General features: G+C 52.5%; 9 protein-coding genes across 9 annotated transcripts; 4 read left to right on the top strand and 5 right to left on the bottom strand.

Annotated features, from left to right (window-relative positions):
• Window positions 1-75: 75 nt before the first annotated feature.
• Window positions 76-3,400, top strand: BU25DRAFT_390578 (heme peroxidase). The gene is made up of 5 exons (XM_033704573.1): window positions 76-320; window positions 366-766; window positions 832-1,911; window positions 1,949-2,782; window positions 2,838-3,400. The coding sequence occupies exons 1-5, from the start codon at window positions 200-202 to the stop codon at window positions 3,393-3,395; spliced, it is 2,994 nt and encodes a 997-aa protein (XP_033562929.1). The 5' UTR covers window positions 76-199; the 3' UTR covers window positions 3,396-3,400.
• An 889-nt stretch (window positions 3,401-4,289) lies between these two features.
• BU25DRAFT_409768 (glycoside hydrolase family 76 protein) lies at window positions 4,290-6,439 on the top strand. Its single transcript, XM_033706130.1, has one exon. It carries the CDS (start codon window positions 4,423-4,425, stop codon window positions 6,346-6,348), a length of 1,926 nt encoding a protein of 641 aa, XP_033562928.1. The 5' UTR covers window positions 4,290-4,422; the 3' UTR covers window positions 6,349-6,439.
• Window positions 6,440-6,775: 336 nt separating this feature from the next.
• BU25DRAFT_31437 (CTR1 suppressor protein) lies at window positions 6,776-9,718 on the top strand. Its single transcript, XM_033702179.1, has 4 exons — window positions 6,776-7,029; window positions 7,079-7,434; window positions 7,490-8,093; window positions 8,140-9,718. The coding sequence occupies exons 2-4, from the start codon at window positions 7,252-7,254 to the stop codon at window positions 9,627-9,629; spliced, it is 2,277 nt and encodes a 758-aa protein (XP_033562927.1). The 5' UTR covers window positions 6,776-7,029; window positions 7,079-7,251; the 3' UTR covers window positions 9,630-9,718.
• Window positions 9,719-11,408: 1,690 nt separating this feature from the next.
• On the bottom strand, window positions 11,409-13,968 carry BU25DRAFT_390571 (DEAD-domain-containing protein). Its single transcript, XM_033704572.1, has 2 exons — window positions 13,468-13,968; window positions 11,409-13,416 (listed from the first exon to the last, which is right to left on the bottom strand). The coding sequence occupies exons 1-2, from the start codon at window positions 13,833-13,835 to the stop codon at window positions 11,727-11,729; spliced, it is 2,058 nt and encodes a 685-aa protein (XP_033562926.1). The 5' UTR covers window positions 13,836-13,968; the 3' UTR covers window positions 11,409-11,726.
• A 278-nt stretch (window positions 13,969-14,246) lies between these two features.
• Window positions 14,247-15,357, bottom strand: BU25DRAFT_338746 (uncharacterized protein; the record flags this gene model as incomplete). Its single annotated transcript, XM_033702741.1, has 2 exons — window positions 14,247-14,878; window positions 14,919-15,357. 2 exons carry the CDS (start codon window positions 15,355-15,357, stop codon window positions 14,247-14,249), a joined length of 1,071 nt encoding a protein of 356 aa, XP_033562925.1.
• Window positions 15,358-17,629: 2,272 nt separating this feature from the next.
• BU25DRAFT_409761 (kinesin-domain-containing protein) lies at window positions 17,630-21,299 on the bottom strand. The gene is made up of 6 exons (XM_033706129.1): window positions 20,971-21,299; window positions 20,893-20,912; window positions 20,734-20,828; window positions 18,487-20,664; window positions 18,138-18,415; window positions 17,630-18,088 (listed from the first exon to the last, which is right to left on the bottom strand). Exons 1-6 carry the CDS (start codon window positions 20,973-20,975, stop codon window positions 17,839-17,841), a joined length of 2,826 nt encoding a protein of 941 aa, XP_033562924.1. The 5' UTR covers window positions 20,976-21,299; the 3' UTR covers window positions 17,630-17,838.
• Window positions 21,300-21,627: 328 nt separating this feature from the next.
• Window positions 21,628-22,593, bottom strand: BU25DRAFT_409758 (ubiquitin-conjugating enzyme E2 2). The gene is made up of 4 exons (XM_033706128.1): window positions 22,446-22,593; window positions 22,301-22,365; window positions 21,949-22,173; window positions 21,628-21,890 (listed from the first exon to the last, which is right to left on the bottom strand). The coding sequence occupies exons 1-4, from the start codon at window positions 22,485-22,487 to the stop codon at window positions 21,767-21,769; spliced, it is 456 nt and encodes a 151-aa protein (XP_033562923.1). The 5' UTR covers window positions 22,488-22,593; the 3' UTR covers window positions 21,628-21,766.
• Window positions 22,594-22,726: 133 nt separating this feature from the next.
• BU25DRAFT_390559 (choline-sulfatase) lies at window positions 22,727-25,314 on the bottom strand. The gene is made up of 3 exons (XM_033704571.1): window positions 24,316-25,314; window positions 24,107-24,266; window positions 22,727-24,049 (listed from the first exon to the last, which is right to left on the bottom strand). Exons 1-3 carry the CDS (start codon window positions 24,939-24,941, stop codon window positions 22,967-22,969), a joined length of 1,869 nt encoding a protein of 622 aa, XP_033562922.1. The 5' UTR covers window positions 24,942-25,314; the 3' UTR covers window positions 22,727-22,966.
• An 882-nt stretch (window positions 25,315-26,196) lies between these two features.
• On the top strand, window positions 26,197-26,883 carry BU25DRAFT_31307 (uncharacterized protein). The gene has a single exon (XM_033702161.1). The coding sequence runs from the start codon at window positions 26,361-26,363 to the stop codon at window positions 26,796-26,798; it is 438 nt and encodes a 145-aa protein (XP_033562921.1). The 5' UTR covers window positions 26,197-26,360; the 3' UTR covers window positions 26,799-26,883.
• The last annotated feature ends 1,083 nt before the right edge of the window (window positions 26,884-27,966 follow it).

Here is a 27,966-nt window from a genome sequence, read left to right as displayed (position 1 = left end):
AGCAGCTCCTCGTGCGCAGCTTGATCCGTGACATCGATAGCCGGCTCAGCTCGGAGAGGATCGAGTCGAACTATGAGCTATTGGACGCTCTCGCTGATGCAACTGTCAGCGGTGGAGTGGACGACAAGCAATATGTGGTCAGACGAGATCTTCTTGGTGGAGTAACGCATGAGTTGACTTTGAGCAGCAAGAGAAACTAATGCGCTTGCTTGCATCGCTTCCGACTGCATCTCAGACTCGAGATGTCGGCACAGGCCTCCTACTGAAACGGCTTCACGATGATCTTCAGCATCCACCAGCATCATCTTTAGGCGGTCCATGTAAGGCTTTTAGGACAGTACAAATGCAATCGTTGACACATACAGACAAGTATCGCACCGCTGATGGAAGTAACAACAACATTCGTCTACCCAATCTAGGCCGAGCCGGATCCTACTATACACGTTCAGTCTCCCCGAAGCACATACCCACGAATCTGCCCGACCCAGAGATTCTCTTCGATACTCTGCTCGCAAGGAGGGCAGAACCCAAGGCGCACCCAACAAAGATATCCAGTCTGCTGTTCGCTCTCGCTGGTATCATCATCCATGATTTGTTCCGTACAAGCGACGAAGACAAGGATGTCGCAGTTACATCATCATATCTGGATCTTTCACCGTTGTACGGCTGTAATCAAGAGGCGCAAGATAGCGTCCGTACCATGATTGATGGGAAGTTGAAGACAGACACCTTCACAGAAATCAGATTCATCAACCGGCCGCCACACGTGAGTTGGCGACCTATGTGGTTTGTACTATCTGGCTCTCTGCTAACAACGTTTCTTTGTCATAGTTTGCAGCACTACTGATCTGTTTCTGCCGCTTCCACAACAGCATTGCGACGCAGCTTGCAGCCATCAACGAAAACGGTCGATTCACACTGCCTCCCCAGACCACTTCGCTCGGTCGGATAGCGTACAAAGAGTTGCTTGCGAACCGAGATAATGACCTATTCCAGACGGCCCGTCTGATCACCTGTGGGCTATATATGCAGATAGTATTGAACGATTACGTTCGAACTATTTTGAATCTGCAGCGGGTAGACTCGGACTGGAAACTGGATCCGCGAAAGGACTTCGACAAGCCCCCCGGCCAGACGGATATGGAAAAAGCATGCGGCAACCAGATCAGCGTTGAATTCAATTTGATCTATAGATGGCATAGCACCATCTCGACTAAAGACGAACGGTGGCTGGAGCAACACACATCTAAGCTTCTTCCAGATGTGAAGGTGGAGAGTATGACGGTTCAGGAACTGTATACTTACATGCACCAATTTGGTGCCCAACAACCGTCAGACCCAAGCCAACGGACCTGGAACGGCTTACAGCCGCAACCTGGAGGGTACTTCAACGATGCTGATCTCGTCAGAGTTCTGACTGAAGCGACCGAAGATACAGCTGCGAGCTTTGGGGCCCGACAAGTACCCGTCGTGCTGAGAGTGATCGAAGTGATGGGTATACAACAGGCCCGGGCTTGGGGCGTAGCATCTCTCAACGAGGTACGACGTCACTTTGGGATGAACGCGCACAAATCATTCTTCGACATCAATTCGGATCCAGATATCGCTACAGCCCTTGAAAATCTGTACGGCGATGTCGAGAACGTCGAGCTCTACCCTGGCGTTGTCGTTGAGGAGACGAAGGTGCCAATGATCCCTGGATCAGGGCTATGTGCTGGCTTCACCACCAGCCGAGCGATATTGTCCAATGCTATGGATTTGGTACGGCGTGACCGGTTCTACACGGTAGACTACACACCGCATCACTTGACTGCTTATGGATACAAAGCGGCATCGAGCGACCCGTCAATAGCTGGAGGTGGTGTCATGCACAAACTTCTGATGCGAGCTTTGCGTAAGTACAGTCAGTACGTTCAATGCACAAAGCTAACGATGTTTAGCTGGATAGTATCGCGGCGATTCAGTTTACGCGTTGTACCCGTTCACCGTCCCGCAAGAAACGTTGGAGATCCAGAGATCGCTTGGACACGAGGCCGATTACTATTACGATGCTCCAACACTCATTTCTCCATCGACACTTGTTTCAGACTGGACTTTGATAGAAAACATTCTGAAAGACTCTCGAACATTCATTGCGCCTTGGGAGTTGAAGTTACGGACCCTCGGTGCTAGTCACGGTTCTTCAATGGGTACCCAGCCCGAAATCGCTAAGGAGGAATCCTTGATTCGAACGATCATTCTAGGGCCAATCGACTCTCTCAGAGAGTTCTCTTGCTACGTCGAGAAAATAACCAGTGGGTTAATACGTCAGAACAGTCGCAAGGCCCACAATTACCTTGAGATCGACATCGTCAACAGTGTGGCAACCTCCACGTGGACCGAGTCTGTGGCACGTCTGCTCGGTATTCCTCTCAAGGCTCCAGGGACGCCTCAAGGAGTGCTTGATAGCGAAACACTTCAAGAGCAATTGGCTGCTTTATTTCGATATATCTTCTCAATCCCGAATTCAGATTCGACGCAGGAGCTTACGTTTAAACGGAACGCTTTCCTGGCGAACAAGCAGCTGAGAAAGGCTATCAACGAAGTGTGTGAGGCTATCAAATGCTCCTCGTTTGCCCATATACTTCTTCACCGACATGACAGGAAAAGTTCGGACAATATCATGAGCAAGCACGGAAGTGAGCTATTGCAGCGGTTGTTTGAAAGTGGCAAAACTGTCGAAGAGGTTGTTTCCTTGGTCGTGCTGCTTGCTGTGGAGCTGGTGACTCCAAGCATCTTCGCGGTGAGTTCTTTGAATACCTCCACGCTTCTCGGAATAGCAATGCTGACTGCATCAGATTGTTCGTATCCTTGACCTGTTCTTGTCAAAGTTGTATGAGCCTCATTGGGCAAGGGTACAACAGCTTTCACGCAACACGGCTCCTTGGACATCACAAGCTTTGCGTGTTTACGTCTTAGAAGCTTTACGTCTTGTGCCACCCGCAGCGCCCTGCCTCCGCATATCAAACATGTACCCTGGCATCAACGATTGGCGATACGCCCAGGCTATCAAGAAGGGCGACACCTTGCTGCTCGATTTTGCCGCTGCAGGTCGTGATGGTGAGAGGTTCCCATATTCAAGTGAAATGAAGCTGGGCCGGCCGCTTGAGGTATATCAGCATCTGCCTTTCATCGACGGACTGCATAGTCCTTTGGTGAAAGACATTGCTGTTGCTGGATTGGCAGAGCAGCTGCGGGTCTTTGGGAAGCTGAAGGGCCTGAGGCGGGCGCCAGGTGCTCCAGGAATGCTGAAAAAGATACGCGAGAACGGGGTGGTGAGCTACTTGAATGACGCTCAAGACGAATGGGTGCCGCTACCGCCGAGTCTGAAGCTACGCTTCGACGCTTTGCCCTAGAAAAGGACCGCGAGCCAAGGCCATGAGACACCATATCCAATCGACTACCTGAAGTAGCATCTTGCTATTGCTTCTTTAGCTTCTGGTTCTTGACAATGCTGTACCCTCGTATTTTGTCCCGTTACCAAGCTCCCGAACGATGGCCAAGTGTGCACGGCATGTATCCCAAGTATCCAAAATCAAAAACATCCGTGCGCCAAGCCTCAAAATCAATCTGCATTCGACGGAAAAACAGTTGTTTGCCGTATTGGGTAGTTTGAGAGAAAGCGGATTCACGTGGTGGCGCGAAACGCAGGGGCAAGCCCTGTATTTGGCGCCGGGCGGATCGCTGCATCATCATGGCCCGTAGATGCGCTTTCATAAATCGACAATTATGGTTGTTGACTTGAGGCTGAGATTGCAATTGCGCAGAAGCATGTGAAAGAGGCGTCACATCCGTTACACGCCGCGTGGCTCAGCCTCGAGTTAACCCTGGAGGTACTCGATTTGTGTCATGGAGCACCAGGCTGTTCAGCGCGTGCAGCCGGACATTTAAGATCCAAGCAACGATCGTTGTTGTGTGATTGAGTTCCACATGTAGTCGTGACACCAAATCTAGAAGCAACGATCGGAGGCCATTCATGCCAATCACCATGGACAAAAGGAGAATCCAAATATATCCTCGGAATATTGGACTGGGCGCCAAAGATGAAGGACTCGCTAGGCGGGCTCAGTTGTTCGAAGCAATGAAATCCGACTTCTGAAACATGCATCAACTTGCGTGCAGCCAATCAGCGTGAGGGTTTCGAAACAGCCCTTCCCCGAACTTGACCAGTCCCTGCAGGGGTCGCGCGGCTCTTTCCCCAGGTGAACTTCAATCTCCAAATTGACCCACCGATGCAAACACCCGGCCACGAGGTCTTAATAGAAGCAAGGCCCACTTCACCATGGCCCCTTCGTTCACATTCGGGCTGCTTCGTTCAAGCACGTTCACTCGTTACTCTGCTTCGCGCTTCTTACTTCGTTTCTTACTTTTAGTATTTGCAATATGAAGTTCTTCGCTACTATTGGAGCTGTGCTCCTCCCTTTCATTGCGTCGACCGCAGGCGGCACCGAATTCGATCCTGAGGATGAGACTTCAATCAAGGCCGCAGCGAGAACTTACGCTTATGGGTTGATGGAACTTTACAAGAACAATGCTACCGGAACAGCTGCACAGGATATAGGAATCTGGCCGCAACCGCACTACTGGTGGGAAGGAGGTGCTGCGTGGGGAGGAATGATTGAGTATACCCAGTTCTCTGGCGACAACTCGCATGTGAAGACGCTTCAGCAGGCTTTGACTGCCAACTACGGACCAAACAACGACTTCATCCTGTCGTACCGCAAGTCGCAGACGGGAAACGATGATCAACTTTTCTGGGCGCTGGCTGTCATGTCAGCACTCGAGTACCAGTTTCCGGACTCCGATTTGGCTCCTGCTGGTTACCTGGAGGTCGCTGTGAACGCTTTCAACAACGTCGTCGGACGATGGGACACTACCACCTGCGATGGAGGACTGAAGTGGCAGATTTACCTCGAGAATTCGTACGGCTACAACTACAAGAACTCGATCTCCAACGGATGTGCATTTGCGCTGGGTGCACGCCTCGCCCGCTACACTGGCAACCAGACATATGCGGACTGGGCGGAGAAGATCTACGACTGGACCAAGTCCGTAGGCTTGATCACTGACCTTTACGAAGTCTTCGACGGCACCGACGACAAGACAAACTGCGCAACGGTGGCTGACAAGACTCAATGGACTTACAACAACGCTATGTTCCTTCACGGCTCCGCTTTCATGTACGACATCACAAACGGTGCGAGCGTATGGAAGGAGCGTGTATCTGGATTTCTTTCGCACGCTGAGCTTCTGTTCTTTAGCCCAGAGACAAAAGACAACATTATGTACGAGTGGGCTTGCGAGACGGGAAAGTCGGGACGTACCTGCAACCTCGACCAGCAGTCATTCAAGGCTTACCTTTCCCGCTTTATGGCGAAGACCGCAGCCGTTGCTCCATTCACAAAGGACACCATCACCAAGTACCTCACCGCGTCTGCCGTTGGAGCTGCGAAGTCGTGCTCGGGCGGAGATGACAAAGCTACTTGCGGTTCGAAGTGGTACACTGGCAGCTGGGACGGCACATCTGGTGTTGGTCAACAACTCGCAGCTTTGGAGGTCACCCAAGCACTTCTGTCGCTGAAGCAGAACATTGTGCCTGTTAAGAACGGCGCTTCAGAGCCCAAGCCTACTACGACCGCTACACCGAAGCCCAGCTCGACACCTGCTGCCAAACCTACTACCGTCCTTGCCAGCAAGCCGGCTGGATCAAGCAAGGCAATTGAGCCTAGCCAGATTCCCTCATCTAGCAAGGCTGCGCCCGCTGTATCGAACGTGTACGCACCCGCACCGCCAAAGTCGACTAAGGTTGCACCCGTCAGCAGTATTGCTCCTTCGACCAAGAGCGCTGTCTCCACTTCTGCGGCTGCAGTCGCCTCTTCAGTCAAGTCTACCCAAGCAGCGGTCGCTCCTACAGAGAAGCCTGCAGGCAAAGTCGGCAAGATCAAGCCGTCTGCTGGTGTTGTTACATCCTGCTCAACAAGCACGACACTTACCGTCACCATCTCAAAGCCGACTGCCGGTGTTAACACCAGCTGTACGCCCAGCACAACACTCACTGTCTACGTCCCTCCCGTCACATCAGCTCCGGAGGTTCCATCTGTAGCGACTTCCAGTGCACCTGTGGTACCTCCGGTTCTGACCACACTCTCGCCTGTCGCGCCGCCTGCTAACGTCAGCGTGCCTGCTAGTGGCAGTGTACCTAGCTCGACGGCACCAGTGGAGTTCGAGGGTGCTGCTTCAAGCATGAAGGTCATGGGTGGCTCAATCTTGGGCGCTGTTGTTGTCGCTATGGTGGCTGGCCTGTTGTAAAAATTAAGCTCCTAGTGTCCTAGTTTTTTCTCTTCTTCGTAGTCCTCTTAGAACATTTGTTCGTTGTACATATACCCTTTATATCCAGTCTCGGCCAAGATCCAGCCGTACTATGGTTCATAGATAGTTTATAGACCATACTAGAATCAACAAGTTCGCGAAAGCTGTGTTACAAGTTCAATGATGACGTTTGCGGCTCGTCTTGCGCGTGAATGTTCCTTGTGAAGCATATTGTCGCAAACGTCTTCGTTTTCAGGGTCCAGTCCCCTTCTCGCAGGTGTCCATCGTCAAAGTAGACTGGTGCAGATCACAGTCTCACCTGCGAGCATGATGTCGCAGGCATGATGTTGTTGATCAGCCGCCTTGATCTGCCATGCCGTCTGGCAGCTGCCCCGCGCCACCAAGCTCCTCAACGTTGCGCACCATGACCAAACCCCTCTTGCCCGCGGCCGCCCGCTGCACTTTTACATATCTGAGCGCTCAACAACAGCTATAGCGCATCCTATACGCGCGCATAGCCGCTTAATCCCCTCGGCAAAGGCCTGCCAATCCGGCATTCGGCTACTGGAGCAATTGTTGTGCGGGAATTATGGGAGCCTGATGCGCACCCGCTTCTTCTTGCACGCGACAGTCTGAGCGCGAGACAACGTGTGTTCGAGATAGAGATAGTAACAAGTGAAGGTGCGCAAATTACAGTGACATTTAGAGAGCAATTGCTGACATGTGCCAGGCTGCAGGAGTCCACCGTGTCCCCACTGTTCTTCTGCACGTTCGCTTCGAATCTTGAGGGCGTCCCGCAAACCTCCCATCACGTCACCCCACAATCGCTACACACGTACCACTACCGCCGTACACATAACACAACACTACTAGCCATACAGCCTGTGAGGCTGCACCGCGACAATGGTGGACCAAGCCAAGGGCAAGAAGCCCATTGCGGCTATGAACAAATATGTCTACGATGCCTTCCTCTGGACGTTCTCGATATTGGTGGAGCTCTTCTTTCGCGAAGTCCACCCTAGGAGTAGCTGGAAGGTGCCCAAGGATGGACCGGTTATCTTTGTGTGCGCGCCGCATGCCAACCAGGTATGACATCTACGCTTGACTTCTGCGTGGCAACGCAAAGAGCTAATAAGAGCAGTTCGTCGACCCTCTGATGTTGATGCGCGTAGTCAAGAAGGAGTCCGACCGCCGAATCCAGTTCCTAATCGCCGACAAGTCCATGAAGAGGAAGTTCATTGGTGCCATGGCTGGCTTGACGGGCGTGGTGCCTGTGGGAAGAGCTATGGACGCGACGAAGCCTGCGAAGGGCAAGATTTACCTCCCGGATCCCATCAGTGACCCGTGTCTGGTTCGAGGTGTCGATACAAATTTCGAGGACCCGCAGTTCATGGTTGGTGGCTCGCTCGTGCTGCCGAAGGTCGATAACAAGGCAGCTACGGCGGAGATACTGGAGATCAAGGGACCGGAAGAGATCAGGCTTAAGCGTGGGTTCAAGGGCGGTGTTGCTATGCAGCAGCTTACTGGGCGTAATGATATGACTAAGGATGGCACTTTCATCGATGGCGCTTCGGACAAGGAGGGTGTTGCAGATGGGTTCGAAGGCATCAACTTCCTCGTTGCGCCGAAGCTTGATCAGACTGATGTCTACGACGCTGTGCACGACGTGCTCCACCACGGTGGTAGCATTGGTATCTTTCCTGAGGGTGGCAGCCACGACCGGACCGATCTTCTACCCCTAAAGGGTAAGTTGTACTCTTTTCACTTTGTGCATGTGCTAACGTTCAACAGCTGGTGTCGCTATCATGGCTCTCGGTACGGTCGCATCCAAGCCAGACTGCAATTTGAAGATCATTCCAGTCGGCATGAATTACTTCCACGCTCACAAGTTCCGCTCAAGGGCTGTCATCGAATTTGGTACACCCGTCGATATCCCTCCTGAGCTGGCTCAGAAGTTCGAAGGACCAGGCAGGCGTGACGCTATCGGCGAAATGCTCGAGTCTGTCCGTCAAGGCCTCATTTCGGTCACTGTTACTACACCTGACTACGAGACCCTCCAGGTCATACAAGCTGTCCGACGTTTGTACAACTCCAAAGGCACGAAACTTCCGCTACCCAGGATTGTGGAACTGAACCGAAGACTCGTCAAGGGGTACGAACGCTACAAGGACGACCCACGCATCGTCGAACTCAGGAAGGAGGTCATCTCATACAATGCCAAACTTAGGGCTGTTGGACTCCGAGATCATCAGGTGCAGTATGCCAAGATGCATCCACTCAACGCCTTCTTCACATTCTGGTACCGCCTGAGCAAGCTTCTTATCCTGACCGCGTTTGTTCTGCCTGGCACTATGCTATTCGGTCTGGTCTTCATTTCGACCAAGATGATCTCCATCAAGAAGGCAAAAGAAGCGCTTGCTGCCTCAAACGTCAAGATCCAGGCTCGAGACGTCATGGCCACCTGGAAGTTGCTTGTTGCTATGGCAGTAGCTCCCGCGGTCTACTTATGGTACATCAGTCTTGGCCTCCTCTGGTACAGGTACAATTACTGCAATGGCTACCTACCTGCAGGGATTCGAAAGCGCTACCTCATTATCATCCAGGCCATCATCTACCCGACCGTGACCTACGCAGCGCTGCGCTTTGGCGAAGTCGCTATGGACATCCTCAAATCCCTCGGCCCGCTCTGGAAGATGATGAACCCCTTCTCATCCACCGAACTCGTCAAGATTCAACAACGTCGCGAAAATCTCGCCCACCGCGTCAACGGACTCATCAACGAGCTTGGGCCCGAGATGTTCGACGACTTCTACAGCAAACGCATCATCCAGGATCCCTTCACCACAGAAGAGGCGGAAGCGCCACGCACTCCGCCGCGCAAATCTCGCGCCGAAGCCGAAGAAGAAGGCCCCACTAATATCGAAACATACGACTACCCCATTTCGCCTACCAGCCCCGGTACAGAAAACGAGATACCCCGCAACGAGTCCTTCCACGACCTTGCGAACCAGGACATCTTTTCCACGCGTCCGCCGACGCCCAAGAAAGGACGTAGCAGAAATAGCAGTTCAGCAAATCTCGGGTTCCAGCTCAAGCCGTTCAGCACTATTGACGGCAATTTGGATGAGGTGAAGCAGAGACTCAAGGATGGTGTAAGGCATCGTAGGCACAAGAGAAGGAGCAGTGGGGCGAATAGTCTTGGAGATGGGTTTGAGAGTGATCGGAGTAGCGAGGCGGGGGAAGTGGAGGGGTTGACTATGACGAAGAGGAAGGACAGGTGAAGAGATGAGAGGGCGCATGTATGGTCGCGCTCGGTGGATTGAGAGCTAGATTTGGAAGGGGACGAAGGGGCTTCGGTTTGGTATGGCAGAGCGTTGAGAGGCATTATACCACTTTTACGAATTCATTCCTTGTTTTGAACTGCGTTCCAAAGTTTTGAACCTACAAACATTTAGCAGATGAGGAGGCATCCATCCATGGGGAGAGAGGAGAGCATATTCCACGGCCGAGAAACAGTCAACATGGGTTACAGGCTGCATCATGGTTGGTATAAAGTTCACCGCACATTACTGTTGCAGATCACGCTAACCTCAACACGGCTTCCCGAAGATAGTTTCATAAGCTTCCACGACTGTCAGAGTTTAGGAAGCCAATCAGCCCTAACGAGTACTATATCCAGCGCTTCACAAATAAATAAAGTCTCATGTAGCGGTCATAGCGAGTAAAGGTATATCAATTTCCCTGTTCGCTGCCGAATCTATCTACTTCACTCACACTCCAGTACACTTTCCACAACAAACAGTTCCACTCGAAGCACCCATCATGGCCTGTACAAAACCATCCATAGTCTTCATCCCTGGCTCTTTCATCGACTCCTCCTACTACCCAACTCGTATGGAGGGATCGTGGTAAGTGAGTGTATGAAGGGGTTGAATGTGGGTGAGAGGGAGAAGGCAGGGAAGGAGAGCTGAGAGTCAATGCACAAATCGCCGCCACAATTTCCAAAGGCGATCGAGGACGCCGAAAAAGCTGGGTATTTCCAAGGAGTGCTGAGCACTCAAACGAGTGACCAAGAAAACGCTCTCCTATACTACCTCCGATATGTGGAAGATGTCACCGAATCTGAGCTGTTGTGGGCGCTTCGTTTCTTCCTACAACACGGTCTTCCATCTATTGAAGCGGGCCGCGAAAACGCCACCCCACTCAGTGAGGCTTTGCATGTGAAAGCAAGATCTACGCCGGTCCTCTGCATTGTGTTAGAACACGCTATGCGAACAGGGGGGACTCAAAAGATGATTCTACATTTGTTGAAGATGATACTCATTTCTGACCAGGCGGCGTGAGTCTGGCATGTTCAAGAAAATCCCTGTATTGGTACAGCATGTTATGGATCTCGAAACAGCCAAAGAAGCGCACGTAAAGCTGACAAAAGATTTTGACGAAAGGCCGTTCGGCCGGAATGATTATGTTGATGCCTTTCATCGAGTTCTCGATCTTCTTGACCGAAAGATCAAGCAACTAGAGCACCCCTCTTCGGCCTCCTTCCAGGCGTAATTCACGCGTTACTCACATTTGTTGTACCAATTAGCAGTTCAAGTGAGCTAACCGGTCACTTCTTTTCGCAATAGTTAATCACCGCGCACGTCAGCTCATTTGTTCCCGTGCCGGCAGCAATGATTGTCCAGACTCTTGTTCGATCGAGAGAGCCGAAATTAAGCATTCAAACACAACCTTGCGTTGCCCCCGCGATGTCGCGATGTTGGAGTCCTCCAGGGTCCTCCAAAAAAAGAAGAAAACGATGTGTCTTGGTAATGTGATTTTTTGAAGAGTAACATGCCCTGCTTTTCATGAATGTGATGGAGGTATGGTCTGAGACGCACTGTGCACGATCTACTTCCAGGCTTCTCGATGGGGGCGAGAGTCGGGGCTTTGGATACATGTACTGCAGATTAAGACTTGAAAGAGCGAGGGTCATACCAGTGTGGAGAGCACTGTACACGACATAGTCCGAAAACGTCAAGTAGTATAAGAAAATCGATCTTTGGTACACATATCATCGTACATTACGTCCTGCCTATTTTACTCTGAACTCCAAAGATGAATGGAGATGTGATGTCGAGATCGAAGAAGCTTTTGTCGCTTCCAATGCCATAACGCCGCCCAATGCTAACCACAGATCCCCTTCCCTTCTATAAGACAGCCCATGGGTATACATATGGTACAATGAAGTGCGTGACGCTCAGTGAAGCGTGATGACGCTTCAAGGAAAGCGAGGGAACGCTCGTGACAAAGCGCTGAGACGCCTCTGAGGAAACGAAGTAGTATACAAACATCGGCCGTCAGCTTACAGTCAAACAACAAGAGGCATAGAAACGAGCTTAGAAGTCTGATTCTTGGCGAGGAGCTCTCCTCTCGCCGCCAAAGCCGCCGTCGCGACCACCGCGACCTCCATCACGGCCGCCACGACCGCCAAAACCGCGGTCTCCTCCTCTTCGGTCGCCGCCAAAGCCTCCACGACCGCCGTCGCGTCCGCCGTCGCGTCCGCCGAAGCCGCCGCGGTCACCGCCTCGCCTGTCGCCGCCGAAGCCACCAGATCGACCACTGAAAGCATCAGCGCCGCCGCGGTCCTGGCGGAAGCCGCCACGGTCACCACCGCGGGAACCACCAAATCCGCCGGAGCGACCACGTCCCCTACCGCCACCGCCCTGGAACAAGCTGGAAGGAGGCTGGGGAGGTGTGGGCAGACCCCAACCGAACTCAGCAAGCCTGTTCGCACCCTCGAGCAGACCATGCTTATCGCCATACCACTGGAAGCTACCGAACAGACCACGGAAAGCAGCGTCAAGCTGGTCAGGGTAGACCTTCTTGTGCGCCTCAGTGACGTCCTGGAGGATCTTGCCAATGTTCTCGGGAACCTCGGCGGGCTGGCTCATGTCGATTTCGGCAGTCTCAAGCTCTGATGTAGCGTCGTTAAGAGGCAGACCGCGCAGACGGCGGCGGATCTCGCCCTTCTCGAAGGGTGTGAGGACGATCCAGCCCTCACCCTCCTTGCCAGCACGACCAGTGCGACCGAGACGGTGAATGTATGATTCGCGGTCGCGGGGAAGACCGATCTGGATCACGTGGGTCACGTTCGGGAAGTCCATGCCACGAGCTGTGACGTCAGAGGAGAAGAGGATGCCGGACTTGCAGACGCGGAAATCGTCAGAGGCGCGGGTACGCTGAGCCTGGGAGAGCTTGGAGTGGATCTCGAAGCTGCGGAGGCCGGAGAGAGGGGAGTTTCGCTTGAAACCGCCGTTGAGCTTGTAGAAGACGGATGCTGCGAGGGTGACTTCGGCGGTGGAGTTGAAGTAGACGATGGCCTTGAAGGGGCGGCCTTCGCCAGTCGTGGCCTCCTGCTGCTTCTTGAGGACAAGTTCGTAGAGACAAGGCATGATGTTCTCGAATCCAGCGACCATGACCTGCTTCTGGGGAACACGGGCGTGCGTGGGCTCCTCCTCCTCGTTGACGCACTTGGCGAAGTGGAAACCGGGGCGGAGTGTGCGGCGGACAAGATCGACGACGTCGCGGGGGACGGTGGCGGAGAACATGAGGTTTTGGCGCTCGACCTCCTCTGGGTTGGGAAGGTGCTTCTTGATCTCGTCGATCTCCTTGGTGAAACCGTCATCCAGTAGGCGATCGGCCTCGTCCATGACCAGGGCGTTCAGGTTGGGCGCCTTGATGCCCGAGTATGGGTCCGAGAGGATATCAAAGAGACGTCCGGGAGTACCGATGAGTACATGGCAGCCCTCACGCTGAGTCTTCTGGAGCATCTGGCGCTTCATAGTTCCTCCAACGGCTGCCTGCACGATGAGACCGGTGTTCTGAGTGATCTTCTTCGCCTCAACGGCGATCTGCTCAGCGAGCTCACGGGTGGGGGAGATGATGATGGCCCTGATGTCGTCGGACCTCGCGCGCTTGTAACCGCGGACCTTCTCGCCGAGCTTGGGGTCGCGTGTGATGATGCGCTGGATGACAGGAACAAGGAAACCCAGCGTTTTACCAGTACCGGTCTTTGCCTGTGCAATGCTGTCGTCTGTTAGCCGGTACGCTCTTTCTTGGCTTGTGGTCATGCCTTACACGTCAACGCCGCTGAGGGCTTCGTTGATGGTCCTCTGCTGCACATCCGTCATGGTCTCGATCTTCATCTGCTTGGTGATGGTGTTGATGATGTTGGGGTGCACGAGGCCACGGGTAGCGAGCTCTGCAAATGTAGTAGCGGGCCCTTCCTCAGCAATCGTCTGCTCTGCCTCGACCTCCTGCGCGACCTGTTGCCACTTTGCGCTGCTGTGGAATCCGGCAATGGAGGCATTGGCGATGCGGGAAGAAGGTATCCTGAGCGTAGTCGATGTGCGTGTGAGAGGAGTGCGGAGGATGTTTGAGGAAACAGCAACCCTAGAGATGCTCTTCGACAATGTCGCCGGACATCTTCTGAATGCGCCGAACATGATGGATGATGTGATTGCGGAGGTTCGCCGCGTTGTCGTTGTGTTTCGAAGGGTATCGCAGAACAAAGTACTAATATACTAGAGTGAAGAAAGGCGTCTAAATGAAAGGCGCCTCGATGTCAAAGGCAAAATGGCGATGGAAGAACTGCGATGGTGCTAGACAAAAGTTTCGCCCTCGACTTTTTCGACGCACGGGCCCGAGTCGCGTTAGGGGTCGCAATCGCGCTAGAACGCCGCTAAGATAACAATCTACGCATCACCGAATGGCTTCGACTTTGGTACTCCTCCTCTGTTCTCGAATCGACTCTCAACACATCTACAAAATCTATTCAATGCTCCCGTAGTCATCATAGGTATCTGATAAGCTCCAAGCGTACCGCAACGCCGTGCAAATGCCTCGGCAATGTCACATCACTCGATCCTCTCCACCTTACCCGTCTCACGAACCCTCCGCTCCCGATTCAGACCCTCTTCAAAGCCCTGCTGCATCCCGCCCGTTACGCCTCGAACCCACCAAATGGTCATCTCGTTAATGGCTTGACCAACCTTTCCGTCGTTCATCTGGCAGATTGTCTGCGACAGTCGAAGGCTCCTCCTTCCGATATCATCCACAGTGGTGATACTGCCGTTGACAACCCGTCTTGTGATCTGATGCTCACGCTCGAACTGATATGCGTGTGAGATGAATATTCTGATGTACGGTAGTAGGAACTGGATGAGTACGAAGGTTTGTAGAACGAGTGTCGCGGTGATACGATGCAGTATTGATGGGTTTGGGGATGGCATCTCACGCTGGACCTGGTTTTGCGCTGAACGTGGGACAAGTGCATGGCTGCCTAGATCTGCCTGCGAGTTGACTAAGCTTTGTGGTGTAGCTGTCTGTAGACTTAGTAGTTCTTCTGGTGTGAGATCTGACGGTAGGCCCCGAAGAAGGTAGGTCATGCCGTGCAGGTACAGTTGTCTGGTGAGGACGGGAGATGTTTCATCGGTTCCATAATTTGGTATGCTAGACTCTCGGTGTGCTAAGGTCAACAGATTGACACCTACAAATTGTCAGCGTATGTACTGTCTACCATGGGCGACTTTCTGTACCTTGACCAGCATACTTCCAACTGATGCCTGTCTTTCTTTCGTACATAGAGAACGGCGGAGGGTTCGAGCTCATCGAGCTGCCCGGTCTCTCGAAGACATCATCCGGAAAATCAAGCTCCGGCTCGCTAGCTAGGAGTGAATGCCTGTTCGGTGTTGCGCTACCACTGCTGGGCCTTGATGTGTAGCCAGGCGGTGGGGTGCCGGGCAGGGGAATCTCTGTTATCGAACTCGTCTTGCTATGGAGTCGTCGGTCGCGAATCTCGCCTATTGATCGCCGTATAGAGGGTATCGTAGGAAGGTGACTCGACACCATGGCTGGAAGAACTTGATAAATTATGCTGGTTCGAACATTCTTCAGCTCTGTTGTATCGACGAGTGTGGCTGCGTCCGAGTCTGTCTCGAGGGCACTGGTTTGGTTGTGTTGCTGCATGCTGCCCTGCTTATCTATCAAGGAACGATTGTAGAGTTGTGTTGTTGATATCTTTCGCAAGACAACTGTGAACCGCAAGCAGACGTCGAGACAAGAGGTGGAAGAAACACATGTTGAAGTGGGATTCTTCGGGCGGGCGATAGACTCAGCCGCTGCATAATTGACGAAAATATCTCGCGCCGCTTTGCTGAGGCTCCGCTGACCCTTCCATGTGAAGAATCGTGAGCATGTGAAAGTCGTTGAGACGTGCGCCATCAACGGCGGCTAGCGTCGCATTGCCGAACACCAATCAGCCGAGCAACGTGGGGGCGTCAGATCTCACATTCTACGGGGGCTGGTCTGTGATTGAACCTCCGAGACACGGTCACTTTCGTATCTGCGAGATATCGTGCGGGGTACGGAGGGTGTTGAGAAAGTTGAAGGACGATTGCAGTTGGACCCTGGAAAGGACCCTGAAAAGGACCCTGACCCTCGCGTTGCAGAAAAGGCCGGCGATAACGTCCAGACGACAACGCGCAACAACAAGCCTCTGGAGGCCTTCAGGTTAGATTGGTACGCCACTCTACTAATGAAAATGACGTCGTAGTCTTGCCAGGATTTATAAGGTTGTTGGTAGCCTGCATCTGCTTGTTGACTGCCTCCCGGCGTTTTCTGCTACTCGAGCGTCTGAGTCTCAGTGCCAACACGATGTTTGCGCCGCCGACTCTTGATGTTCGACTTTCCATTCTACGGCAACCTGACGTGTCTCCCATCACGACCGTTAGGTGGCATACTCACGTGGTTCTCCCATCTTTAGCAGAAGTTTCTTTGAGAGAAAGTAGAGAACCATCTCAAGGGCTTCTGACAGACCGTGGAGAACTTCGTGCATCTTTCCCAGATCATAATCTGCCTCATCAAGACCCCTTCCTTCATTCTTCCTCATCCCCTTCGTAAAGTCCTGCACTCTCCACGTATACCCACAGCCAATCTTCACTTCCTTCCTCAAATTCTCTCCCGCCCTCCAAGCCAACGTCCTCAAACCCACAGTCCTCCCCCAATGTACCACAACCGTTCTTTTCTATCGTTGCTCCACAATCCCACACTTCAACTCCGTCCACCTCAATCAAGATACCCAGCCAAAGAACACCCTGAATGTTAGCACCAAGACGAACAGTCACGTGCAGAACCTCGTCAACTTCCCATACTGACTCTGTCTTCTTCCATTGATAAGTTCCTTGGCTTCGTCCCAGATCCAGTAGTCCGGTTTCCATGGTGGTAGCGCATATGCTGGGAAGACATCGAACCAGAACAGGGCTTTGATCTTGTCCATGGTGATGGGCAATAGTGCCATACCATGAGCGTGGTAGTCGAGCGTATTCTCCGGATCAAGTAAGGTAAAAAGATCTGAGAGGCGGTCACATACTCCGTGTTCAGTAGGCGTGAGCAGCGAGGTTGCGGGTGTATATGAGATTTTCAACACGATGGTGCTTTGTGAACTGATGGTAAAGTGGTGTGTGTAGGAGGTGTTGAGCCGAGCGAGGTAGGCTTTATATGATTTGAGTGGTGACTAAGAGGCTGGTTTTTGGTTCGTTTACGACCGAAAGTTTACGAGCTCGATTTGTTAAGGCACATCCCATGCTTCGGGTGTTGTGAGATTTGGGTAATGGCCGGGACCTCGGTGCGACCCAAACACTTCAACCTCCATCTCCACCTACATGTGTGTCCAGGCCGATCACACCGGCAGATGACTCGAGCCGGCCATGCGATCCGTATCAAAGCGAACAGAAGCTCTTCTCAAGTCAGTATGGTCACCAAAACATGGTACTCATCATTTAATAGCTATTCTATGGTAGCGAGTTGATGACCAGTTGGTACCACGAATGACCACCAATCATCGTTCTATTTCTATCAGACGGGAACGACATCAGAGTACTGACTAACTCCAGGGTACGGACTTTCCAAGGTCGATCGACAAGTCATTGGCGCATCCGTGGGGTGTGTCGAAGGGAAGATTGCGGATGAGAGAGCGAAGACAGTGGTTGTCGTGAATTGGGCTAGGAGTGTAGGATTGCGCACTTTGGAGTGGAGAGCGGGGGATGAATGCAAGAGGGAAGCGAGATTGTTGTGTAGGATTTGGTGGGAGCAGATGTGGGATGGGAAGGACGGGAGTCTCGATGATGGGAGGGGTGTCGGCTGATGACGGAAGCTGGGAGGAAGGTGGCGCTGATGCAGTGCGATACGACTTGGTCTTACGTAGCATCTAAGACAATAGAATAGATCTATGGTATAATTGCGCAGGCAATGGGCACATGTGCCAAGCCCTTCGACATCAGAACGATCATGTCTCGTTCACTTATGTCAGGCTACCGAAGGAAACGTGATCATCTACTGACCCATGCTGAACCACACTCGAACGCCGTCGTGAAGATGCGGTGCCAAACCAAAAGCCATCAAATGCCGGGTATACAAAAAGCTCTAAAAAGCTCGTCTCATCCGAGGTATTCATCCTTGCTTGAAGAACCAACTTGTACGCTTGTTCTTTGGTTCGGCCTCACCATCCTTCTGAAGGCTGCCAATGATAGGGAGGGCAGGACCGTCTCCACCTCCTCCGCGAAGGGGCTTCGCGATCCGCGAGCCAACGCCACCACCGAAGGCGAACGATGCACCGGCGTTGGGCGAACCAAGACCTCGTGTTGAGCCGGCCTTTGCGGCCTCGAGGCGCTCTTTGACGGCTGTGAGTTGAGACTCGAAGCTGTACTGCGTCAGTATACGCCCCGTGTAGTCTGAGAGGAGGGACGTACCGATGATTTGCTGCTGTGAGCTTCTCCTGGCTGTCTTGCAACAAGCTCTCCAACGACTGGATGCGCTCGTTACGTGCGATCAACTTGCGCTCAGCAATGGCAACCTCCTTCTTCAGGGAACTGTTCTGCTCAACAAGTTGCCTCTGCACAACGGTGAGCTGCTCAAGGTTGCGCTCGAGAAACATCATCTTCTTCTGCTGTGCGCGGTTGTTAGAAGTTCGAAGTACGTTGTTGTATTGCTCGCGTGTCTCATCGAGGGAGATCTCGAGCTCAACGACCTGTAGGGCGAGGGGTCAGCATACCTTCACACGAACATGATGGAGAGTATCGTGGCGCTGATAATACTTACCCGCTCACACCTGTTTTGCAGGTCGCGCATCAGGCTCTTCTTCATGTTGTCGAACTCAGCAATCTGCTGCTGCACGGACTTGCCGTTGATGCCGTTTGCGACACCATTCGCAATTGCGCCGCTCTTGATGCGTTGTTGCAGGCTCTCAATCTCGTTCCTGAACTTCTGGTTCTCCTCCGCTCTCCGAGCCAGATCTGCCTTCAGGTCGTCCACAAGCTCTACGTTGCCATCTTGTCGAGCGGCGTATGCATCTGCGAGACGAGACTTGAGCTCTTCGGTGTCTGCCTCAGACAGGTTGCTCTCGAGAAGTTCTTCGTATGAGCGTTGCAGAGCGGCGTTTCGTGCTTCAAGGGCTTCGCGTCGCTTGTTGTGCACATTGTCTTCTTCGTTTCGTGCTGTCAGCGAGAGCTCTGCCTGTCGAACAATGCCCTGGGTCTCGACTATTCTCTCCCTCAGCTCTTGCAGAGAGTCTGGAGCGATCGCCTCTCCAGTAGAACTCATCTCGTGCAGCTGGTCGAGTTGTTCGATGATCTTACGAATGCTGCGTTCGTTATCGCTGAACACCTCGTCACCAAGGTCAAACCCAGCCATCATCTGTGCCATCGCCTCGGCCTTCTTCTTCTTCTTTTCATCGATAGCAGCACTAGACTCCTTAGCGTTCATCTTGGCGTCCAGCAGTTGCTGCTTGACTTCGTCAAGCTCCATGGTAAGCTCTGAGTTGGCTTCCTTCAGTCCGTCCATAGTGATCTGAGCCTCTTTGCCCTCGAACTGAATCTTCTCGACTGTCATCCTCATTTCGTTGAGCTCGGTCGTCATCTTCTCGTTGGCTTTAGTCGACTCGCTATCTTTGGCCTTGTAGTACTGGAGCTCGTCTTTGGCGGTCTTCAGCTGGTCTTCAGCCTTGGCGAGTTGTGACTCCCTCTCTGCGACTTGGTCCTGAAGCTCATTCTCTCTCCTCAAGAACTCATCCTTCTCGTCCTTGTCCAGAGGTATACTAGGTGTGCCTGCGCGGTCCAGGTCCATCCGCGAGTCTGGTCTCGAAGGCGTTTCAGAATTTCTGGTGGCATCGAAACGCGATGGGGTCTGCGCGCGGGCTGCTGAAGCCGGCCTTTTGCTTGTGGTGGATGTGCTACTTTCAATAGCAGGTGTCCACCGCTCCTTTGGAACTGACTCTCCGCCACGCCAGAGCTGAACTTCACCCTCTAACGACCCAATGTAAGTCTCGAACGTTGTGATCTGACTTTGTGCCTTCTTGAGCATAGCCTTTAGTTCCGCAGGACTGAGTTCAGCGTTGACCTTGGCCTTGTTCTTGATCGTCTTCGCTCGCATACCGAATCGCAGGGTACTGAGGGTTTCGACATCGTTGTAACTACTTGGCGAACAGTTGATGATCAAGGTCGTTCTGGAATTACCTCCAAGAGATTCTTGCAGGATACGGGTAAGTTTCGAATCTCGATAAGGAACGTGCGACGCTTTCGAGTCCGTCAGGGAGTTGATGACCATGCCCAACGCACTCAAACTCTTGTTGATCTTCTTCGCCTCCTCCAGTGTCTGACCGCTAGCACCTGTCTTGCCGACCTTCTCAGAACCAGCCAAGTCGACCAAGAACAGCTGTCCGCTCTTCATCGACCCTGTTTCGACGTTCTTCTGGGTGACTGTGACGACGAGGATGGAATGCGAACGTGACGATTCGGCGTTCATGTTGGTCGCCGAAACCGCTCTCGATTGACCACCTCTTCGTAGGACCTCGTAAACCTCGTCCACACTTGAGACGTATACTTCCAGCAAGCCCTTAACGTAGACACCCCTGCTCTTCTCCTCGTGAACAGCCAGGTTGTCATTTTGTGGCATGAGCAGATCTCGAATGCGCTCCATGTAGATCTCCATGTAGCTCACCCGGACGGTGTATTCGATGTTGCTCGGAGAAGCCAGGATGCTTGCGAAGATCTGTTCGACGATACGTGGAATGACACCTTTGCCTGCCTCATCGTCTATATCGCTTCCCATCATTGTATATGATTTGCCGGCACCTGTCTGCCCGTAGGCGAAGACTGTGCCGTTGTATCCATTGAGAATGTCGTCGACAGTCGGTCGAATAGAGTAGTCGAATACGTCAACTTGGCGCGAGCTCATGTCGAAGACTCGATCGAAAGTGAAGGCCCCAGAGGCCTCTTTGGACTGTACGCATGTCAATCAGCTGGCGCTTCATAGTCGTATATGTTTATCGTGCCAAAGTCTGGGACGTACGTTGATTGAACATGTGTCCTCCGACTTAAAGTCAACGATGGGTTCACCACCGCTGGCAATCTCGATCTTATTCTGCGGACGGAACCGCGCCACCACTGCGTTGTCCCACGGTCAGTAACTGGTATCCTTTTCGTACTCATCGTCTGTGTCGCAGCGTACCTTTGATGGTGTTGGAGCCCCTACATGATCAAATTAGCCTTATGTTCGTGGCTCACCGCATTCTTGGGAGAGACCTACGACATATTCGCGAGGCGTTGCAGTGTCTCGGCCCCACGGCCTCACTTTACCTGCACCTCTGGGTATAGGGAAAAAGTGGTCGCTGCAGGCCCAGCGGGAGGTGCTGTTGTGGTACCGTCACGTCTCGCGGGGGTCTGGCGCGTGGGTGGGAGAAGGTAATTAAGGGCCCCGCTACCGTGATTTAGGGGAAAACAAATCAAAGCGTCCCCAAGCAACGCCAACGCAAGGTGCCTGGAGCCGGCGAGTAGCGCTACCTGGTGCACCCCAGGAGGAGACCAGTGAATGCTTGCGCGGAGGAGCAGTGAAGGAGTGCGTGTTTGGCGTCGTTGCTGTGCGGCCAGGGTCCGATCGAGGTGCAGACTCTCGGCTTGTTTGATGGACGACCTGCGCTAGCGCGCCTTCCCCTCCGTACCGACCCAACGGCGTGACGCAGCCTCATCCAGTTTGGCAAGAATGCTTGTGATGCTTGCTTGTGATGACTGCAACCATTTGCACCACGGGTCGAGCTCCGAGACACTACCTTTGTATCACTCAAGCCTACAATTCCTTGTCCGGTTCGAACTCATTATGGCGCAATATGTGGTGTAGTAAGTGGAAAAGTGCCAAATCGATCGATATTGAAGACTGCCACAAACTAGATCTGCAGTAGCCCAAAACGCCTCGCTGTAATAGTATCATATGCAGACGCCTGCTAACTCCAAATCCAAGGCAACTAATATGGTTCGGCCCAGAGTACCTGATAACTCCCAGTCCATGCCACATCATGCTAATATATTGTCCCTCAACCAGCGCATAATCAGTCCTCCCAGCTCTTCTCAACTGTTTCCCGTACGCGCTTCGTGTACTCTTTTCGGTTCTCCTTGTACAGGTTGGACGCTTCTACGTTCGCCGGCGACGACGTGTTGGGGTCGTTCAACAGACTAGGGATCGTCAGTTCCGCTCCTGCTACCTCTTCAAACGTCCATGGTAATTCCATACCTCTGGATACTTGTCAAGATCGCTGCAACATCGTACGTGGGCGACCACCGGTTCTGCAGGATGTCCAAGCACAACTCGCCTGTGCCGTATACGTTTGGGTGGAACATCTGACTGATGAACTTGACGCCAGGAGGCTTATTCGGGTAGGCTTCTTCGAAATGCATGACAAGGCGAAAGGTACCATCTTCGAACGGCGTGTCGGCCGGACCTATAATAACTGCGTTCCTGCTCAAACGTTAGCATGACTACTTTCCTGAGGTGCAAAGTCCAGTCTGCGACACATAATAGCCTAAGAACGGCGTGAAATGAGGGGGCTTGGTGTCGCGTGCGGGGTGAATGTGGCGAAGCGTACCAGGTCATAACATTGTCGGCTATAGGAGAGGCAGAAACACCAGCGGGAGGATCAGTCTGCATACGCTGTAATTATGCTGTCAGTCTAGGATCTTCACCATGAGCTTCCTTGAGACTCCAGCTCGCTGCACCTCGCGGTGGCGTACCTTGAAGTCGCGCATCAGACGGCGGCGGGCTGCGGTGGACATGGTGCTTCAAGCAGAGAGTTATGAGGTCGCTGAAGTAAGTGGAATGGTGATTCGGTATGCAGAGGTACACAGGAGTTTGGAGTGGGTGTTACGGAGCAGGATGGCCGCAGGTGAGTGACAATGCTTCCGCGGTTGATTGGCGCCAGCCGATAACACGTGAGTCACGTGGCGATTGCGACACAAAGGAAGGCGCGTTTGTCATGACCGCCCAATCTCATGATGCACATTACTCCATACATAACATCGTCATCCCGATTTATCGTCCTAGTGCTTATGATGTTTGCATTCACTTTTAGTTAGATTACATGTGTGCTCGTATACTTCGTCGAAGACTTTTACTCTTGCTTTGAAAACCCGCTATGCATCGCGTGCTGGTGTATCTCAGAACCTGAACGCCGTTGAAGTCGTAAAGTCATCATGCATAGATCGCTCGGAAGGTTGCAAATGAGAGAGAAGGAGAGAGTCGGGAGGTGCTCGCCTTACTCGCCGCGGGCGCCGGCAAGGCCGTGGTGCGTCGCAGTAGCAGACTGCTCGCGGCCGAACTGATCGACAACAGGAAATCGAGCCCGAAGTTCGAGATCGTCTAGTGGAATGTGAGAGCGGATGAACTTGTCTCTACCAGACGCAGGTGGCTCGTAGTCCCAGTGCTCCCTACGGCCAAGTTGCAAGGCCTTCCAGCAGGTCCGGCGGTAGCGTTGGCTCTTCAGCGCATCTCTGTGGATCTGCTGGAAATCCCATTTGGCGCGAGCTTCGGCCTCAAATTTGTTAAACACCTCTTGGTGCTGGGACTTGTCAGAAAGAGCCAGGTTGTTGAGCTCCTTGGGGTCGTTGACTAGGTCAAACAGTTGCGCTGGATCAACCAGGGAGCAGGTGTACTTCCACTGATGACGACGAATCATGTAGGTAGGGGTAACAGTGCTCTCGCCCATGTATTCACCAAAGACCTCGTCCTTGCCAGGTTTATCCGAGACCAGGTAGTCGTAGAGACTGACACCATCAATGGGTAGAATAGCTGATGCGTCTCCTCCCGCAAGATCAACGAATGTCGGGAGAAGATCCATGGTGGACACCGACTCTGTCACACGCTTCGGCTGAAACTTGGAGGGGTAGTTGATAAGCATGGGCACGCGTGCGCTGTTCTCGAACCAAGACATCTTGTACCAAAGGCCACGCTCGCCGAGCATGTCGCCATGATCACCTGAGAAGACAATGATGGTGTCTTCGTCGAGGTAAGAGTCCTTGAGAATTTGCACGAGTTTTCCCACCTGGTCGTCGACGAAACTGCATTCAGCAAAGTATGCACGGCGAGCGCGTAACTTCGCCTCATCGGGAACAGGGTTGTTCCAAAGGTCGATGCACTTCATGATACGTTGAGAATGGGGATCCTGCTCGTCTTGAGGAATCTCTAATTCAGGTAGAGGGATGTCGACATCCTCATACAGATCCCAATACTTCCGTAGCATGGCGTAAGGATCATGAGGGTGTGTCAAGGAGACAGTAAGAGCGAAGGGACGACGCGTCTCAGCTGGCTCGCGAACATACTCGTGTAAGAATTGAGAAGACTAGGGTGGGCATGTTAGTGACTTGGGTGAGGTACAGTTATCATCAAGCTTTCTTACCTTGAACATGACTTCCTCATCATAGTCGAGCTGGTTGGTTCGCACGGTAGGGCCCGCTTGCAAGACGGAAGACATGTTGTGGAACCACTCCTGTCGCTCCTCAGGCTTGTCCCAGTTCACTGACCATCCTAAGTCAGCAGGATAGATATCTGTCGTAAGCCTGAGACTTGAATTAGTCTTGGCCAAGAGCTTTGAACAATGCGACTTACCTGTGCTCGAACCCGTGAAGCTGATCGGGACCGATGAAGTGCATCTTACCAGCAAGGGCGGTCTCATACCCTTCAGCCCTGAGATAATGGGCATAAGTAGGAACTTCAGGTGCAAGTATGGACGCGTTATCGTAGCCGCCAATCTTAGAAGGAAGCTGTCCTGTGCACATAGTGAACCTCGATGGCGCACAAAGAGGTGAGTTGCAGTAGGCGCTGGAAAACACAACGCCAGTCTCTGCGAGTTTGTCAAGATTGGGAGTCTTGATAACTGAGTCTAGGTTATACATCTTCAGAAGCGGTGCGGTCATCTGATCAGCCATGATGTACAAGATGTTTGGCTTCCTCGACGAGCCTTGACCACTTCCAGACGCAATCTTCTGCGACTGCTCGAGTAGGAACTGTGATGTGACAACGTCTCTGCCGTTCTGTGGACGAGTAGCATGACCATTGTTGTTATGAACACCGTTGTGGCCATTTGTATGGCCGTTGCCGTCGGTGGAGGCATTCAGCGAGACATGACCATTGACTGGTGTCTGCGCTTCAAGTGAGGTAGCGCCCTGTCTTGACTGTTTGAGTGGGTGAGAGTACGCCGTTGGAGACTCTGGGCGTACCGCGCTGGGTGCCATGGTGATGCGAAGGCCTCCAGACGTCAATGATTAGACGTTGTATGTTATCCGCAATCAGCTGAGCAATGACGATGCCAGAGGGTCTTCAGTGTTTTCCCCTGTTTGACCGGTGACAGCAAATTGTTTGGTGGTGACTGTAGTTGTAGTGTAGTTGTAGTGTAGTTGGTAGGTTCGAAAATTCGGCTCGCTATCGAAATTAAGAATGCAGTTTTGGTCGTGTGCCAAACGAAGTGAAGGTGAGGGCGGGCGGTCCTTTATAGGTAGTAGTACAGTAGTAGCACAGTAGTGGCGCCCCCGGGCGTTGCTTGACGCACGGTGTATGTGGGGAACGATCGGCTTAGGCGCATCAGCGATTCTTGTGAGGTTGTGCCTGTTTCGACCAGTGGAAGCTGGTCGCAATTGCGTGCTTGACGGCGAGCACGCAATGGCGCTAAGCCGAATACAGTCATCATCTGGCAACGACGACCAACATGTACACACCGCACGCTTGCCATAAAACCGACCGGACGACATCAGTGATACATACCAGACGAGCGTCTGTTCATGTGGCACCTGCCACGCGATCGCCATCGACAATCTACTACCGCCGGCCGGATGACAACTTGACGAGCGAGAGCAAGCTGCCGCATTCGTATCTCACGACCAATGCAAAATCAGCGCTCCTTCCCGCCAATCCTATAGCTGCAGCAAAGATGACACCTGGTATGGAGGACACACATTCCACAACCTACGCGCACAGACTACACCACCCGTCGTGGTGAGCTTCAACACGGAGCCAGAGCGTGAATCGAGCCGAAGCGCCAGGCCCAGGGTCCAGAAAGAGCTAGTCGATGGTTGTGCTATGTGGAACCAAGAAACGGTATCAGAAGCGATTTGTGCTGTCTCTGACGCGGTTGGCAAAATCTGGTTGCAGAGTGAAGTTGAAATCAGCCGCCCTTGGCAATTTACAACTTTTGTTCAGGCCTTCCATTGGCTACCCGAGGCGTCTTCTGCCCTCGAGACCCTTTGTTTCCAGCCAACGTCAACATGACAGTCCGGGAAAGAAGACTTACACGACTTCGATATACTATCGATCAGCAGCACTAAGCGGAGGTTGACTCATTACTGTCACCATCACCGTACGTTATCGAAGGCACACGCACAAGGAACTCTCCCGAACTCCGACGTCTTTGACACGTGATCCGTATCTGCAGCTTCCCCCGGACTAAGCCGCAACTAGGGATGGTTCCATCTCACAACAAATCAGGACCATTCGCTACGACACCGCCTCTGCAGGCGGTTGATAGCGTGTCGCGGATTTCAACGACAATCTTTTGCAGCTCCTGCCGAAGTCACATCTGCGCTCTTGTCCTCAAGCACCACGTGGACATACTGAATCGTTCATTGACCGGTGATTATGAATAGCCAAGCTCGTTGACGATGGTTGAACCGTGTTGCACGACGAACTGGCGGTCTGCAAGACGTCTCTACGGTACTGACTGTGCCACACAGAATGGGAGACAAAAAATTCCAGTCTGGCCGCATCCGTGGGAGCTCAGACGGAGATCGACACGCATGGAAGTTACTCCGAGGGATGCGTTAGCGCTTGCATCTTTACCGGAAGGCTATCTTTCCAACGATCCGTGTGATCACAGCGCTTGTTGGACCCGACATCAACTACCCTTCTGCGCGAGCGAAACATCGAAGTTACTATCTATACGAACCGGTCTGACAAGCACTTCGTGGATTGCCGTTACAACGCTCGGATTGGCAGGCGGCATGGGTCGAATCATTGGCAGTACGTACAGTCTGTTCGGACCGCTCTTGCCTTGCGTGTTATTCAGTGCGGTCACTTGCATCAGAGGCAATCACTTCTAATCCTACATATGATATTTCAACCGTCGAATTTTCATAAGTAAGTCTCGCGTTCCTCCAGAAGCAGGTAAGTCATTGCGACTGTACCGCGACTGTCAAGAGCCGAGAGATCATCATGGCATGTGCCCTCTTTTGCATCAGCACAAATCTCGAATTCATGCCACGCACCTCACATGCTCAACCGCATGCTCTCCTGCAGCAGACAATCATCTCTGGATCGCTTTGCCCCGTCAGGACAAGCTGTCACACCATTTTCTGAAGATATGCTCAACCCCACATACGCTAGCGAACGCCCTCCCTGTACTCAGCTTTACAATCAATACAACGTCAGCCTGTTCTCCACATACGCTAGACAACTCACAACGCAGCATCACCTGGCCTCTCGGACTTGGCCTCTCGGATTCGTTAGTATGTGTCAAGATCAAGTCAGAAGACATCACAACGGACAGGCTGTCAACGAATCAGCTTCCACAGTACACATGCGTCGCTCAACAATACCCTAGAGTACTCCAGGCTTATCTTTCGATAGGTTTGTCTGTCCAGAATCGACATGCCTTACTGCGACGACCCGACGACAAGCGCGAGAGTCCGACACATTCGTCCTTCATTCAAGTCGAGGTCTTGTGAATATTCGCCACCATCTTCCCCACATACGCTAGATGAGGTTGCATGTGCGACTCGATATGTCCGATAGGCTGGCAAGAATCATTCTTGCGTCGAACGCCACATTTCCCAAGCTCGCCGAGCACGACAATGTTCACCGGAGCGGAGAAGCACATGATACATTGAGCTATGTGGGACCTTTTGTGACACCGGATCAAGTATCATGAATGACCCCTAAAGTGCAGAAGAATCAGCCAATCCTCTTAAGAACCCTACAACCCACTGCAAGAATATCATTGATCCAAGAGGTAGACGAACGATTGATGTATGACATCGCTGTTTCAAATTGGCATCCGACACAGATTGTGACCTTTTGTCGGACATAACGTGTAGCATCTAGCTCTACAGAAAATGTTCAATATGTCAGTACTCGGTAAATTCATCGACAAATCTATGTAAATGGCGTTGAAAGAGATCGGATGAGCAGACATAAACCTAACCCTCCCTACGCGTAGCGTCTCGACATAACGCTTATAGCTCATACGAAATATAGCCGTACGTAACTCAT

This window comes from Macroventuria anomochaeta (genome assembly GCF_010093625.1).
Source record: "Macroventuria anomochaeta strain CBS 525.71 unplaced genomic scaffold BU25scaffold_12, whole genome shotgun sequence".
NCBI lineage: Eukaryota > Fungi > Ascomycota > Dothideomycetes > Pleosporales > Didymellaceae > Macroventuria > Macroventuria anomochaeta.
This window is presented reverse-complemented; position numbering and strand designations above follow the sequence as displayed.